Genomic DNA, 16,850 nt, shown 5'->3' with positions numbered 1-16,850 from the left:
TTTTTAAAGAATAAAACCAAACCAAAGAAAACCACACACACACACACACACAAAGAAAGAAAGAAAGAAAGAAAGAAAGAAAGAAAGAAAGAAAGAGAGAGAGAGAGAGAGAGAGAGAAAGAAAGAAAGAAAGAAAGAAAGAAAGAAAGAAAGAAAGAAAGAAAGGAAGAAAGAAAGAAAATAAGAAAGAAATTTGTCATTGAGCAAAGATAGTCTGCTTTTAAATTTGTTTTTATTAAAATACATTGTACATTTCATGGTTCATAGCTACTTATTTTTATATGTGTTGCAAATGAGGAATTTCCACAAAAACCTGCATCAACACTGAAGAATTAGGGTTAGGGTTAGGGTTAGGGTCATGGTCTCTATAGGTCTAAAATGTATTTTGCCTAGTTTTACTGACAGTGAAATTATTTCCCAGTGATTTTAAAAGCTGATCAAGTCCCCCGTTCAAATGAGAGACTAAGTCAGTGCCTAAATTCTGACCTGAGTCAGTTCACAACCATACCCTTTCCTCAAAAGCTATGACATGAAGGCAGATAGAGCATGTTCCAACCCAGCCCTCAGAAAGGGTTGGTTCCACTTTCTCACAGTGCTGCCACTGAGTTGGGAGGATATACATTCATAATTGAAAAAAAGTCTGAATGACTAAAACCAAGAGCTTTATTCTATGGTGAGATAGCCATGATGTGGGTTCATGAAATAGTAAAATAGGAATAGTCCTTTTTTTGATAGGAGCATTTTCTTTGCTTAGGCCTTTCTGGACTAAACATTAGATTTGTTGTTTTGTAAGTTGCTTAAAATTAAAGTTCATAAATAGTCCCTCAGGACCACAGTTCTTTCAAAACAGCCACTGTACACACTAATTTAAAATGCATGTTAGCTAAGGTTGGGAGTAACCTTAGGTGAAAATGACTTCAGATAGTTGCTACAAGATGCTTTTCTCTTAGATACCAGTCTTGGAGGCGATCCAGTTGCGGTAGGCAGTCACTCGCATGTAGACACCTGGCTTATTGATTTTACCACATTCTTCTCCCCAGCTCACTATTCCAACAAGGTACCAAATATTTCGAGAATTAGGATGAACTAGTGGTCCTCCAGAATCACCCTAAATAAGGCAAATAATATTTATCATTATGAGAATTAACTTCCAGATACTTTACTTACACTAAGTGATAAGCCCAGATAAAGTTTGTGACTCATCCTTCATACAGACCATAGGAAAATGTATGGTGTAAATCCCTGCATCACCCTTAACCTCACTTTTGGCCAGATTATATTCTCTGAGACTCTTTGGTGTTGACCTGAACCTAGCAGGCATGAACTGATAAGTTATCTAGTTCTATGAGAAACTAGTTAGCTAGTTCTAAGAGAAGGCTTTTGGGAAGCAAATATTATAGATGTACTTGGAAAACAGGGCTTTATATCTGAGAAAAGTAGCCAGAACCCTAGCCATGAGGAGGCTAAGAAGGAAAGAGAAATAGGCTGGAAGTAGCTTAAAATTTTCTGAGACTGATCTTTTATTGAAATGTGATTAAGATTATGGACTGTGATCCTAGACTACTTTGGTTTATATGCCAGCTCTCCCAGTTACTACCTGTGTGATCTTGTGCCAATCACTTTACCTTCCTCTGCCTCGGTTTTCTCATCTATAAAATGATAATGATAGTACCCACATCACAATGTTGTCTGAGGATTAAATGAGTTATTTGTAAAAAACTGCAATCAGTGCTGGGCTCAGAGTAAGTCCAACTTAAGTGTTTGTTAAACACTTATAAACATATATTGCATGTAGTGGAGAATTACTTTAGCTGGAAGAGTTTAACAGGATTGTCAAAATGCAAATTAGCTGAATCATAGAAATTGTCTTCGTATTGATGACTTTCATAAAATAATAGCAGTTATTTGTAACTGATGGTCAATGTGACTAGTGTCCAGACTTACCTGGCAGGCATCAATATTTCCTTCCAAGTACCCAGCGCATAGCATTGTGTCCAATACCATACCATAATATCCTTCCTGAGCATTACAGGTATTTGTGTCAATAATTTTCACAGATGCTTTCTGAAGTACCTCTGGGTATTTACCTAAAGGAAGTATACAAATTAGTAAAAGAGCTGTTCTAAAACAGAGCAGGATGGAAAACTTGCTTTGTCCTCTGTGCATAAAACCTGTATTTGACTCTTGCCTACTCATTTCCCTCACCTGAACCAATGAAAAGGACATCTTCAAAGAATAATTTGAAATCTTTTAAATACTGCCTTTCTATGTCCTTATCTCTCTTCTTATATCTTGGAACCAGAACTTTCTCAGTTAGTTTCTCCAGGTTAGGGAATTTCTACAATCAGTTGGTCTCCACAGAACATTCCACACCAAGGCAATTTGCAAAGCCATAAGTCCATACGCATCATTTCCTGAGACATTGCCTGGGAGAAGTAGGCATCCTGAAGTAAATGATGCCTTTGATTCTGTGCCTAGCCCACCATTTTTCTTACTTTTGTACTGACACACTGTTAAATTTTCACTGGACTTACCATTATATGAAAGTGCTCCCCATCCTGTAACAACAACTCCTTCACCTGGTGGAAAGACCTGTGTGGCTTCAGGAAGACAAACTCGATGTACATCATTCTTGAATAAGACTTTTTCGGTGAGCTGTATAATTGCAATATCATCATGATGTTCACCCGGGATGTAGTCTTCATGAACTATAATTTGTTGAATATGATGTTGCATATAGGGGGGATTTACTCTGGTGCCAAAGCTGACAGTATAGTTTTTTGGATTGTTTGTCCTGAAAGAGCAAAAATTATATATTTTGTATTTATTTCAAAATAGTAGAAACATGGCCTTCATCTACTGTACTTTTTAATGACATTAATATTCCCTTGTGCCATAGCTCATTAGCAGTGATACAATCTGATTTTTTTCATAAATTAAAAAACTTTTTGAGTCCCTCCCTATACTATATACTGTGTAAAGCAGGGGGGTATAGAAATAAAAATTAATAGCCATACCTTCCAGAAACTTAAATATAATGAAGGATGGGCATAAACACAGACGGTTCTAATTGCTTAAGCGATTTGTGTATAATTAGTGGGACAAGAAAACAGGTGGACTTAAATCTGCATGCTCTAGGGAACAGATATTTCTTTTTTTTATATGAAAATTATTGTCAAATTGGTTTCCATACAATACCCAGTGCTCATCCCAACAGATGCCCTCCTCAATGCCCATGACCCATTTTCCCCTCCCTCCCACCCCCCATCAACCCTTGTTTATTCTCAGTTTTTAAGAGTCTCTTACGGTTTGGCTCCCTCCCTATCTTTTTTTCCCCTTCCCCTCCCCCATGGTCTACTGTTAAGTTTCTCAGGATCCACATAAGAGTGAAAACATATGGTATCTCTCTTTCTCTGTATGACTTATTTCACTTAGCATAACACTCTACAGTTCCATCCGTGTTGCCACAAAAGGCCATATATCATTCTTTCTCATTGCCAAGTAGTATTCAGATATTTCTTAAGGAAAGTAGCATTTTGGGTGAGACCATAGAGCTGGGTCAGAGTTGCCTAAAAAATGAGAAGGGGATGGTATGTGCAGAAGGCGAGGAAGCTATGAAACAAGATGATGTGTTTTAGCAACTATGAGTAGTTAAGGATGTCTGCAGTATAAAGTGATGAGAGATAAGAATCATGTGAGAAAAAAATGCCGTATCAAGAATGAATGACTCTTCCCATTCTTACAGGTAACACAGGAAAATCTTATATTGGCTTCCCATATAATTTGTTTTCCAAACCAGGACACTTGAGAAGAGAGCTATTGATAATTAACTGAGATAACAAGTGTGAACTGGCCCAGTTCCAGTCTTTGGTCTCCCTCTCCTTGAGCAACATGATGAACTTACTTTTGAAAGCAGTGAGCTGCAGTCACCAGGTGTCTTTCACTGATCAAAGATGCCCCGCAGTAGTGTCGGCCATTCTTTTTGAGTGTTGCTTGCCAAGGCCATTCTCCCTTCTGAGCATTGGAACCTCCTTTGATTCTATCATACGTAGCTGACATCCTTGCTCGTGTCCCACAGCCTGTCAGAGTCAGTTTTGTTCCATTGAGAATAGGAAGACACTTGTTTGATTATAAAGCAGAAACTGAGCTGAATTATTCTTGTATGGTTCTATCTGACAATATCTTGCACTGAAGAGAACAGGGTGTAATCTGCAAAGGAATCACTAGCAACCCCTAGATCACCTCCATACCCAGCACAGTGTCTTCAAGATACCTCAGCACCTGGAGAATATGAGAGCTCTGGAAGGCAGATAAAGTCACAGTTAAGTCCATGGGCTCTGTAACCAGACTCCCTGGTTTGAATTCTGACCACACCATTCACAAGCTGGTTGAATTTAGGCAAATTATTTCACTTCTTTGTGCTTCAGTTTCCCCAACTCTAACATGGGATGATAATAAATAATATCTATATTTAGGATTGTTGTGAGGATTAAATGAGTTGTATATAAGGGTACCTAGTTAGAATTGTAACTAGCCAACAGTAACAAATCTTGACTGTTATGTCTTAGATCATCTCACACATTTAATTAAGAAGTATCTGAACTTACGGTTGTTGATAATCTTTTCAGCATCAACCTTACTGATTTCTGAAATAGAACAAAAAGCTCATGGTAAATATAATACCTAGCATAAGCCATTGACCTTTTAGCCAATGGAGTAAGATGCTAGCTAGGTTCAGCAGAGAGGAGGTCAGAAATAATTTTGAATCTCAGGAGAAAATGTTAGTAGAAAGGAGAGAATATTGGTTTATTTGAATTGTTCTTTTACTATATTCAAATGTATGATATGGAAATACCACCTCCATAGCTCCAAATGAGAGACTTCATTTTTATTTAATTGGAATATAATCTTTATCACCTAAGGTGGAAAACGGTCAGTATCTTTTCTTAGAAGATCAAAAAGACCCACAAGTGAAACTGATTCCTGTCAGTAGACAAAAATAACTTAAAAACTGACCTGTCTTATAATGGCAGATTGTTTGATATTTTTGAAGTTTATAGGAGATCATGAAAAATATATACAAGGCACACTGTTACTTATAAGGACTGTTCAAAGTCTTACTATTTGCTTTATAATCAGAAGCAGCTTTTCTCCCAGAAGAGCTTTAAAGTGTGGTATTATTATGATTTGAATATAATGTTTTTAGTAACGAAGAATACAAATTATTGCTCTGAAATAAAATAATGGCCTATTCATTTAAAAAATTCAGGATCAGCTTTGTTCCTGGTACTTGTGATATATGTTAGAAATAAAAAGATGAAATAACACTGCTCCTATTTAATTCATAAGCTTACCCTTGAGCCTAAGAGAATTAGGATCTGTAGTCAGAGAGCCTGCATGGTTTCTCAGCATCTGATGTAAGACACCTTCAATTCTTCTTCTGGTGTTTTCCTTCATTGATCTGGGAGCCTTGAATATCAGCCATATATGTGCAGTTAGGCTGTTGTTATGAGGACTGGAAGCAAGATAAGTATGTTTCAACAAGATAAGCATATTTCTTATGTTGCTAAGAAAATAGCATTTCCTTCCTCATTCCCTGATCTTTCATATTTTTATATCTTCTGTCTTTTTATGGGTTTGTGCAGTACCTTCACTTTTGGTTAATCACAGGATCATCCATCTGCCTACATTTACCTGGTGACAGTATGCAAGCAGCTACAGCACTCATCTTAGAGGACAAGTAGTTCTACAAATCTGAAAAGTAGGAAAGGCCTGCGGCACAGGGTGGAAATATCATGTGAGAACTGGGCTCGCTTATTCATGTATTCATCAATCATTTATTGGGCAACTGCTATAGACAAGTGACTGGAATGGGTGCTAGTCGGTGATGCAAGCGTGACTAAGACATGGCTCCTACCCTCCAAGAATTTCCAGATTTCTAGGAAATTAGACATGTATACAAATGACTATAATAAATGAGGCAGAAGGGATAATATTTATTTTGTCTTATCTGCAAATAGAGGAAGGATAAGTTATTTTTTATTTAAAGAATTAGAGAAATTTTCATGAAAGAGGTGGCATACACACTGGGCTTTAAAGTGTTTTTATCACTACTTCAACATCAAGCAGACAATTTCATCAGGTAGAGAAGAAGAGTAACACTCCAGAATAACTGGATAGCGATAATTAATTTGCATTTACTGGGGATCTGCTGTGTTCTAGGTACTTATTTTCACATTTATTGTCACACTTAGACTTCACAACAAGCCTGCAGCATGGGTATCATTGTCTTCATTTTGTAGACAAGGAAAAACGGAGGCTCTGACAGGTTACCTAATAGGCTCAAGAATATACAGCTACTAAACTCAAATCAGATTCAGTACAACTGACTCTATAACCCAGAGTCTTTACACTGTTTTGTCTCCCAGTGCCAAGTCACAGAGACAGCAATGTCTAAGAGATTGGGCTCAGATGGAGGAGGACTTTTAATGTGAGCCAAGAGATAGAAGTAAAGAGAAGTTGTTGAATAAAACTGTGCTTGAGGAAGATGAACCTGACCATGGCATTCAGGGAAGATTTGTTTGGAATTCAGATAGGGGTAAGCAACCCAAGAAGGTGACGGGTGGACATGTAGGAATTGTCAAACAGCTTTGAGGATAGTGTCCAAAGTGGCATTTTTATGCTTTGGCTCTCCCTGACAGATGATTAACCTTTTGGCATATAAATCAATAATCAGTGCTAGGAAGCACTCGGCTCATGCAGGTTTGATTATCATAGAAAGGGGTGTCAAAATGAAAACGTCTGTCCTGTAGCGTCTCCATCGCTTCCTTTGGAAGTGATTGCAGTGGTTGCAGACTTCTCTGAAAGATACCTGGGCCCTTCAATTTTAGCTCCCATCTCTTTCCAATACTAAAATCATCTCTCAAGGTTAATTGTAGTGGAGATCTTGATGTGTTCTACAATTCCAGGAGTCCCATGAATTCCAGGAGCAGGCATAGCTGGTGACACTGATGAAGGTAAAAGCAGTAATTGCCTTCACTGGAAATGTGTTTATTTACATATCTTTCCATACACATTACCTTCTTTGACCCTAAGTGCATTTACATGAGAGAGGCAGCGAAGGTGCTATGACAGTATTTCACAGAGAGGTAAATAGAGTCAAAGTGATTTAATGACTCTGGGATTACTAAGTGGTAAAGACTGGGATCAAGTTGCCTAACTTCTGTTCTAGGCCTCCCTCTGCTATTCCGTACTACTCTAAACCCACATACGATAGCTATTTTACTTCTTGTTATGGTGACTACAAGGACTTCCTTGACATCAAAGCCTGATGTAGATATGCTCTTTTCTACCCTGTAAGAACTCTAGGGTAGTTCCACAAGGTGTCTGGCTGATTTGCAAGTAAAAGGACATGAGTCATTAAATAGATTTACATAAGACCAAAAAAGGAAAAAGAAGGACATGAGAAAACAGGGTCTGTATTTACACAACTACTGAATAAAAATTTTAGACTATCAAAGATTGGTCTAAGGGATCACCTACTATTTGCTAGACATAAAAACTTAAGAAGCTTGAGTGATGAGGCAACTATAATTTAACGCATTATATGAATAACACATTCTCAATAGATCCAGTGGATAAAACTAGATAGCCCCATCTTTGCTTTGGTTTTATATTGAACAATTAGTCTGGCATTTAACTTACGATAATACTGTATTAGTAACTTATTGGCTAATGACTGTGACATTTCACAGAGGTGCTTGAAATATGTATGTATGAATGAGTTGATCTCTTTTCTAACTGCTATTATTAGTTACTTACACCAGTGTGATGACTTGAGAATTGATATATTGTCTGTAAATGCTAGAACTTTGAAATGCATCAACCATCTGTTAAAGAGAACAGAATCAAATGTCATATTCCAATAATATATTCATATTTCAGAGAACTAACAATGAAGTAAATAGAGGAAAATACCAGTTTACCTTAGTCTCAAGAATTTTGCTAAGATAGTTACTTTCTGGTGATGTCTCTCTTTGATAATTTCTGTTGTATGGGATATCCAGCACTTCAAAGCTACCTTGATAATAGTAAGTCGTGTTTTCTGTGAGATAAAAACATCATCCAAGAATTATTTAGGTGAAATGGATTTCAAATGCAGATACAGATTACATAGTAATATCAACTAGTAAATATTGTGCTCATATTAGACATTGATAAAGCCTGTGAATCTTTCTGGCACAGCCGGTTAGATATCCTGGGCATTGTGAAAAGTGTTTACGGGACCAATAATGCAGCATATATAGATATAGACAAAAGTCAGCAAGAAGAGTAATATCTTGATTGAGACAGATAGAACTATATACTGTAAGTGAGATTTCTGTCATAGAATTATTAAACTATGAGTAAAAATAGTTACCATTTATTAAGTATGTACCATGAGAAGATACTTTATAAAAGAACATATGAATTATACCCCTTTTTTTCTGGAAAAATGTGGTGTTGAGATATTCAGTAACTTGACTAATATCATATGGATACTAAAAGCCAAGAATCAACAAAAATTCGATTTGAGTACAAAGACTACACCTAATCCATTTTATTTCCTTCTTAAATTCTCATAGATACTAAGATACCTATTAGAGGTAAGACATGTGATATATCTTACCTCTAATATGTGATAGATACTAAGCACTTAAGCACTTATAAATATTCTAGATGTTATATAACAACACCTAGCATATAGTAAGCACTGAATAAATATTAATACTATTGTGCAATATGATCATTGCTTTTGAAGACTATGTGATGGAAGTGACAGGCTCAATATGGTTGAAATCATTACACAAGGTACTAATAAGGATATAATTAAAAACATTAATCATATAATTGCAGGTTCTATACAAATGCAGAGAAGGAAAGCACCATAATTAAAATGAAATATGACTTTCTATTATAAGTGGTGAAAATATTTTACAGTGAGAAGTGTGATAAAAAAAGAAGCCAGAAACGTCTAAACAAAATGCTGAAATGGGTTGTTTATGAATAATAATTTGTGAACCAACATTGTTAATTATAGTTAGTTTGTCTGGGGATCATGGATCTTTTACTATAGAGACTGAACTTTGCAATGGTAGCTTATTAGATTTTAACATAAGTAGTAAAACATAGATCTTTAAACTATTCAACTTTCTTTTTTTATAATTCAGTGTTCACAGTGTATCTTTCAGTTCTTTATTTAGATTCCTAAATATTTCTACCTACTATGATAATTAGGCTGCCATGAATATTCCTCAGTGTAGACTAATAAATTGACAAGATACAAACTTTTTATTACAACTGCATGGAGCACTTTTCCAAGAGCCAGTGGATAAACTAAACATATAATGTCTAAGACATTAAGACTAAGAAACCATACCCTAAAACAAGGAATTGAGTATTAATTTAATTCCACACAGCATTCAGCCACAGAGATGGCTCACTATGCTGAGGTCACTGTGAAATCAGTCACTGAGATCTGTTGGTACCTGGTGAAATGAAAACAACCCTTAGGGATGAGATATCCATAAGGCACATCTGCACCTTATGATTAATATTCCCATTTCTATAAGTGGTTCAAATGCCAATATGAATTGAGATGGATAAGGGACAGAAAGAAATTGTTTTATGATTTTTTCATGACTTGATTACTTAGAACTTATTTCTATAAAGAACACTTACAACTTACATGTAACACACACATACAAACACACACACATTTTTGGTTTTGGTTTTGTGCAGTGTTCTGAAGTGCGATAATATTTTAAGCATAAATTATGAGAACACTTCTATTTAAATCTGACAGAGTTAAGGCATTTCTTTTATGTTCTCCTTCCTCTAACTTATAAAAACACCCAAAGACAAGGGTAAAGTGCTCATTTCCAAGGAAACAAAAGAAAGACACAACTCCAGGCTAAAAACAATGAAGTAAATATTCCCCCAAATGCGAAATATAAACTAGGCTGAAAAATGATACATATCAGAGATACATCTCCTCACAAGCTGAGTTCATTGAGGATTTTTTTAAATTCTCAATGACTCTATTATTAGTATAATGAGACTTCAGGGCCTGGAAAAAAGACAAGGAATATTTCCAAAGGTCCTACTTTGACCCTGCAGAATGACAGCAGTGAAAATAAATGTGAATCCATACTAATGTGCCATTTTTATTATATGTGCTCTAATCTCCCGGTTAAGGCAACCTTCTGGAGGTGAGTTGGGATGAACAAAGGAGAGACGTCAGGATCACTATATTATAGTTCAGAGAGTCTGTATATTAAGGAGATTTCCTCAAGGCTACCCCAGCTTCTTGTGTTAAAAACTGAAGACAAGTGTTCCATGGAGTTAAAATAACAGACTGCATAAGAGAATGTTTGAGATGATGAATCAAAATATAAGCTGCAAACTCCCTATGTCCCACCCCTAGAATCACTTCCCATAAGTATTCTTTAGAAAACATCTAGTAATTATGATTGCAAATGAAGTATTATAAAGGTTGAGGATATAAAAAGAATAATATTGCTAGCAAACTACTGGGAAGTTGGGAGAAAAATGAGCAGTGTAAGCATATGCTGATTTTCTTGTCTTTCTTGTCTTAGTATTTTAATTATAAGGTAACACATATTAATACCAACTTGGTAGATTACTTTTTCTGCCTATCAACTGTCTGTCTGTGTATTCATGTCTCTGTATCATATATATTCTTTTACTTGTGTATATACAAAAGATGTCTGCAATAGGGAGCTTGGCAAATGCTTCTTTCTGGGATCTTGGGTCACTGATGGCCATTTTAAAGGAAGATAGAGGGGTGCCTGTGTGGCTCAGTTGGTTAAGTGTCTGACTCTTGAATTTGGCTCGGTCATGATCTCATGGCTCGTGAGATAGAGTCCCGCTTGGGGCTCTGTGCTGACAGCACAGAGCCTGCTTGGGATTCTGTCTCTCCCTCTCTCTCTCCCCTTCCCCTGCTTATGCTCTCTCTCTCAAAATAAATAAAATAAACTTTTAAAAAAATAAAGGAAGACAGATAATTTATTATTTGCAATTATCTCTTTGTCTTTGGTAGAAATGTAAATAAAGTTTACAACAAACTGAAATAAATAAAAATGTGTTCTTTACCAACCTACTGCCAGAAAATGAACCAGGAGACCAATGGTTATTCCCAGGATTGCCAACACTCCGAACACAATTAGTGCAATCATCCATAGTGGCAAAGATGGACGGGAAGCTGTGACTGGTCTGCAAGTAAAGGATATGAATATAAAAAGGTATATCAAAAAAAAAAAGTCACAGACACTCCAAATCTTTACTCTTGCTCACCCTTATTAGCTCAATTTAGGCATAGGGGTAGCAAAAGATATATGAAGAAAGGACAGGAAAGGTAAGGTAAGGTAAGGAAAGGGAAGGGAAAAAGTAAGAAAGAAAGAAAAGAAAGAAAGAAAAACGAGGAAGGGGAGGAAGAGAAAGAAGGAAAGAAATTTACAATTAAACCTCTTTGGATCTGTGCTATGAAATTATTTTTCAGGAATACGATAATGTCAAGTTATCTATACTTAGCATCTAGTTGTCTCCCATGACCAATGGGGTAGTGACAGAGTTAGTATCAACTAGTGAAGACCTTGCCAGGTTGGGGAGGAAGAAGAGAGAAAAATAGAAATGTCTTATAAGTTCTTTATGCCAAAGCTTATCATAATTTTTGAATTATGATCACAATTCTATTTTATTATGTCCTTGTTATATCCAGAGAACACATGCAAATATGAAGTGCTATATTGGGTGAGAGCAGTGTCCATCTTTCTTGCTAGCTTACTAGCCAGGAATTCAATTTTCTTGCTGCAAACTGTCATGGATTGACCAAAGATAAAGCTGGACAGTATAATGTCTAATTTTAAATGTCAATTTTAGCTAGGCTATGGTGCCAGGTTGTTTGGTCAAACATGAGTCTACATGTTGCCATGAAAGTATTCTGTGGCTGTAATAAACATTTCTAATCAGTTGACTGTAAGGAGATTACCCTCTGCAAGTGGGTGGGCCTCATTCAATCAGGTGAAGGCCATTAGAGCTAAAACTGAGATTTTCATCAGAAGAAAAAAACAGTCTGCCTTGGAAGTATGACATAGAAATCCTGCCTGAGTTTCCAGCCTTGCTAACTTTACAACTGTGTGAAGCTACCTTAGATACATAGATATATCTTATGTTTATGTATCTATATATTTGTATAGATCTATTATCTATCATCTATTGATAGAGAAAAGGAGAGAAAGAGACAGAGGAGGAGGAGGAAATAGAGACAGAGATATCCTCTTGTTTCTGTTTCTCTGGAAAATCCTGATAAGGAGGCAACAACAAGGACTTTGTTGCCACACAAAGGTTTTGAGATTTTGTCTTAAATATTGGGGCCCCTCCAAGTATGGTTGGAGGATGGCCTTTATCAAAATCACCTGAGAGTGGTTGTTACATATGCAGATTATGGTATCCTACCCCAGATCTAATTAACTCAAATTCCCAAAAGAGTCTGAGAATCTTCAGTTTAACACTGTTAGTGATACAGATTCTTACTAAACTGTATGCTATCTTCATGGCAAAACTGGAAAACTTTAATATAGCTGGACATATTGTTAGAGTTTTCATATTAGAAGCAGCATTGGAGAGGAGTATGTATGATGTATTAGGTCTCAGATAAAAATAAATTGGGTTGATACTTCCAGGAGAACAAGTTTGTTGTTGTTGTTGTTGTTTTAAATACATCCTCTACGGAGGTTTTTCCACTCTCTTTAAAAATGACTTCATACTTCTCCTTTTTACCTCAAACCTCCAGCACCATTTGCCCCATTCTCAAGCTTAGCTGGTAACCTTACTTCCTAGTCCACTAAGAAAATGAAAAGCCTCAGAAGAGAATATTTACAACTCCATCATCACATTTGTGAACTTCTCTTCATCTGTACCCCACATCCTTCTTTTTCCTCATGTTTCCACATATAAATTGTGCCCCTGACTTAAGACAAGCCCTCCACCATCTCATCTCATTCCCAACCTGTTTCTAATCTATGTTTCAGCCATTTCAAACTACTCAGAGTTCCACAGACAACCAGACTCTTCCACACCTCCATGGCCTTGCACTCTCTGGTCCTTCTGCCTAAAATGTCTGCCTCAAGCCTACCCAGTGAGCCCCCACTCAAACTTTATCCTCAACTCTGTCATCTCCTCTTTCTTGAGGCCTTCCATGGCTCGCCCTAATATGGATCTACACTGAGAGTATTTTTTATTTTTACATGGCAGTCTTTTCACCTCTGGTCAAGGTCTTGTTATCATCTGGCCCATGTCATTATTTGTTATTCATGATGTTATTGTTTTATACCCAGGCCATATTGTGGTGTCTAGCACATTATTGATAATATTTGTTGAAATAGTATATAAATGAAGCCAAGGGATATCAAGGACAATGAGACTCTGAAGGATAAATAGATCAGAGGGTTACAAATTATGGAAGGCCTTCAGTGCTAATCAGAAGAGATTTTGATTTTATCTGGTGGAAATGACTAACATGAGGACATGCAGTGCTTAGGAAGATGAATCTTCAGTCTGGATAACTGTAGTTTAAAGGAGGGAGAAAAATGAAAGGGGAGGACCAATGAGCAAAGAGGCTAATATAATCAATGGGAATGGAATGATAGCATTCTGGATTGTGGTAGTAAGAAAAGAAACAAAGTGATAAATTTGAGAACATTTACAGTAGAATCTTTGTCAGACTTTGGTAATTAGTTAGCTATGTTTGTAAAGAATAGGTAAAAGAGAGTCAGATGAAGCCTAAGAGATATGTATCTGGAATTTAAGAGACATTTAAATTTCTAGTACACAAATGGAGATGTCACACCGGTAGTTAACTGAGGAACCATAGTTGGGGTTAATTTAGGATTCATCTGAAAACAGGGAACAAACAAAGCTGTGAAACTGAATTAGTAAATTACAGTGCTTGTTATATAAAACATAGTACAGAATCGACACTTCTCTTTCCAAGGCAAACATTTGTTTCCATTCTGACTACAACTAATTTATCTCCATGTTTTGTGGCTTTCCTTAATTTCACAGCCTCATTGTTTGAAATCACTCAAAAGACTTTGAATTGTCAGCATATGTTTCTTAACTGTCCAATTCAAAATCTTGTCCACCTTTCAGAGATGGGTAAGTACTTACCTCATCTCCTAGGCATTTGGCTCCACCAAGACTACTTTGCTCACTGCTTGATTCTCTAATCTTTGCTCCACACCCTTTCCTTACTTTTCTGTCTCCCATAAAGTCTCACGAATTACTTTTCTTAGGAGTGTCTTAACTGGGAATATACTGGTACATTTCTTGTTTTGTCTGGTTTTATTTTTAGATCTTTACCTCGGGACACGACTTCATATAGATTTGGGCAATTTTTTTTCTTTTATCTTTGCAATCTGTTTTAGAACTGGTATTTTTAAAGAACATAAATAAATCTATTAAAATGTGATCAAATAAGCTATGTTAGAATTCATCCAGACGCTATGGCTTGAAAGTGGAGTACTGAAATCACTTCCTAATTTCCAGTTGCCCTTCATTGAAAATGCTGTAGAATTTCATATTTATGTTGCCTATCCCCTTTTTCCATTTTGATTATTTCTTGTCACCAGCTCAGATGCTTCTCCCAGTTGTAACTACCTTTAACTGATAACCTAAAGATCTTACAAACCATGATGCAGATTAAATATCTGCTTAAAAATGAAATACTTCCCACGCAGAAAAACCACTCAGCTATTCAGCCAATATTTCTGGTACTGCATACTATAAATTCTTCTGAAAAATCACATAAGGGGAATTACTGAATAGAGGATACATAAGAGGATACAGAATATCAATTATATCTTGCCATTAAAAAATACAAAAATAACAAACTCTTGGCCATGAATTCTCAATGCTACCTTGGCAAGGATCTAAAACATCACTTTCTTCTGAGACCTTTTCCGTTCTGTCCTAGAGAACTAACCCTAAGAAAACAATTGAAATTGATATAATATGGCATTGAAGTTTTTATTTCCATGTCTAGTGGTTCTTTTCTTCCTCTTGGCTATTCATTATTTAGGCACCCAAATGCAACCACAAAATTGACTAAGGTCTCCTCAAAAGCACCTGCAGAAACAACCATGTTTCCAAATCCCTTTAAGTTCTTCTGGGCAGATTAATGCCTCAGCCTGAAACTAACCACTAAATTAAGGTTTGAAATTTTTCTAAGTAACTAGGAGTGCTTGTAAACAATGCATTAATAATCCTTTGAAATCTTTCAGGTGAAGACCTCACAAAAGTGTTAAGGTGTACAAAAAGAAGAAGGGACACTATAAACACAAAACCAAACCTAACCAAAACCAAAAAAAAAAAAAAAATCCACATCTATCCAGCATAAAAGTTATGTTTTTAATAATTATGCTGTTTACTTTCCACTTATTAAATGTGTATGATCACCCTTTCCTTTACTGATAAATCAGAGATGTGGCTAAAAGAAAACATCAGGGTTATGAATAATATGATATTTTTAATAAAGAAATTGCACAAAAGTAAATTATTTACTTTAGTTCAAAAAATGTTCTTAGTATATTCTGTCTCTGTGAGTATGCTCTTTCTAATCACATTTTTACATGAATACTGATACTGTAAATTGTGTGTGTTTGTGTGTGTGCATGTGTACTTAAAGGGCTAAAAATTTGACTCAAGATGCAAATTTTAAGAGAAATATTTGTGTGAGGCCTGCATTTATATTTTACACTTATCTGAACATTAAATATTTTATAATTAGTTCCACTTCATTTTGCTATTTGCATATATTTTGATGAAAACATCTTGTAAGCTAAAAGTGTATTTTCAAAATGGCATTGATGATCACTGTTCACTTAACATAATAACTATCTAGTTATATACTTTAAAATAAATAGCACATGTCTATGCATAATGATTCTATTCTAGTTCATGAACATTTTACAGATAAAAATACATGGTTTATGTGCAATTCTACAGAGTGTACCTATAAAGAAATGGTACTGTGAGTATCAAGGCAATATTTATGAAAGCAGTTTAGAAAACACAAGATATTAAACAAATCAGAGGAGTCATAATCATCATTAATAACAATTTAATATTTGGTTTATAAGAGAAATTTTTCTCTCTGCTTCCTCCTCTCTACAACAGTCACACCGTCATTTTTCATTCATAGGATGTTAAGCTACCTGTCACCCTTCTGAAGCATTCTCCAAAACATGACATAAAACTACAGATTCCAGACACAAATGCACGTATGCGACAGGGGTGTCTCCATGCAGAAAATCCAAAATGCTGTAGAAAAATATTACAAACCCCCTCTAAAGTGAGTTATTTTACTGCAACCCTTGGGTGGGAGTCATTGGCGAAACAGTTAATTCTAATTATGTCAGAATTCTGGGCAAGCAAATCTCTACTTACCTGTACATAATGTGCTGATATAATGGCTGTTGGCGTTAATGAAGATAAAGGAAACTTCTGCACTTCCTTTGTCCTGGTCGGTGGTTCTCAGTAACTGTGCTAACCACAATGATACTTGGGGTTTTAAGGGTTGGGTGCAATAGCAGAAAGCAATTAAAAGGAAACTCGTTTAGCAAGTGTTGATGACAGCTATGGATCTGTGGTTTAAAGGAAGACGTGAAAATTATCTTTGAGTTGGATACTTAGAAAAAGAATAGACATAACTTGGATTGGTCGCTGAGAGATCCACCCAGGAAATACTACTACAGTTTGATGAATCAGTGTTCTGACTCAAACCCCATCCA

The 16,850-nt window shown here is 36.0% G+C and overlaps 1 protein-coding gene across 1 annotated transcript; it reads right to left on the bottom strand.

Annotated features, from left to right (window-relative positions):
* Window positions 1-226: 226 nt before the first annotated feature.
* On the bottom strand, window positions 227-16,641 carry LOC106976996 (transmembrane serine protease 11B). Its single transcript, XM_027057793.2, has 10 exons — window positions 16,507-16,641; window positions 11,159-11,274; window positions 7,986-8,104; window positions 7,822-7,889; window positions 5,355-5,515; window positions 4,608-4,646; window positions 3,905-4,079; window positions 2,535-2,794; window positions 1,945-2,087; window positions 227-1,108 (listed from the first exon to the last, which is right to left on the bottom strand). Exons 1-10 carry the CDS (start codon window positions 16,512-16,514, stop codon window positions 947-949), a joined length of 1,251 nt encoding a protein of 416 aa, XP_026913594.1. The 5' UTR covers window positions 16,515-16,641; the 3' UTR covers window positions 227-946.
* Between the last annotated feature and the right edge of the window lie 209 nt (window positions 16,642-16,850).

Source organism: Acinonyx jubatus, chromosome B1 (genome assembly GCF_027475565.1).
Source record: "Acinonyx jubatus isolate Ajub_Pintada_27869175 chromosome B1, VMU_Ajub_asm_v1.0, whole genome shotgun sequence".
Classification (NCBI taxonomy): domain Eukaryota; kingdom Metazoa; phylum Chordata; class Mammalia; order Carnivora; family Felidae; genus Acinonyx; species Acinonyx jubatus.
This window is presented reverse-complemented; position numbering and strand designations above follow the sequence as displayed.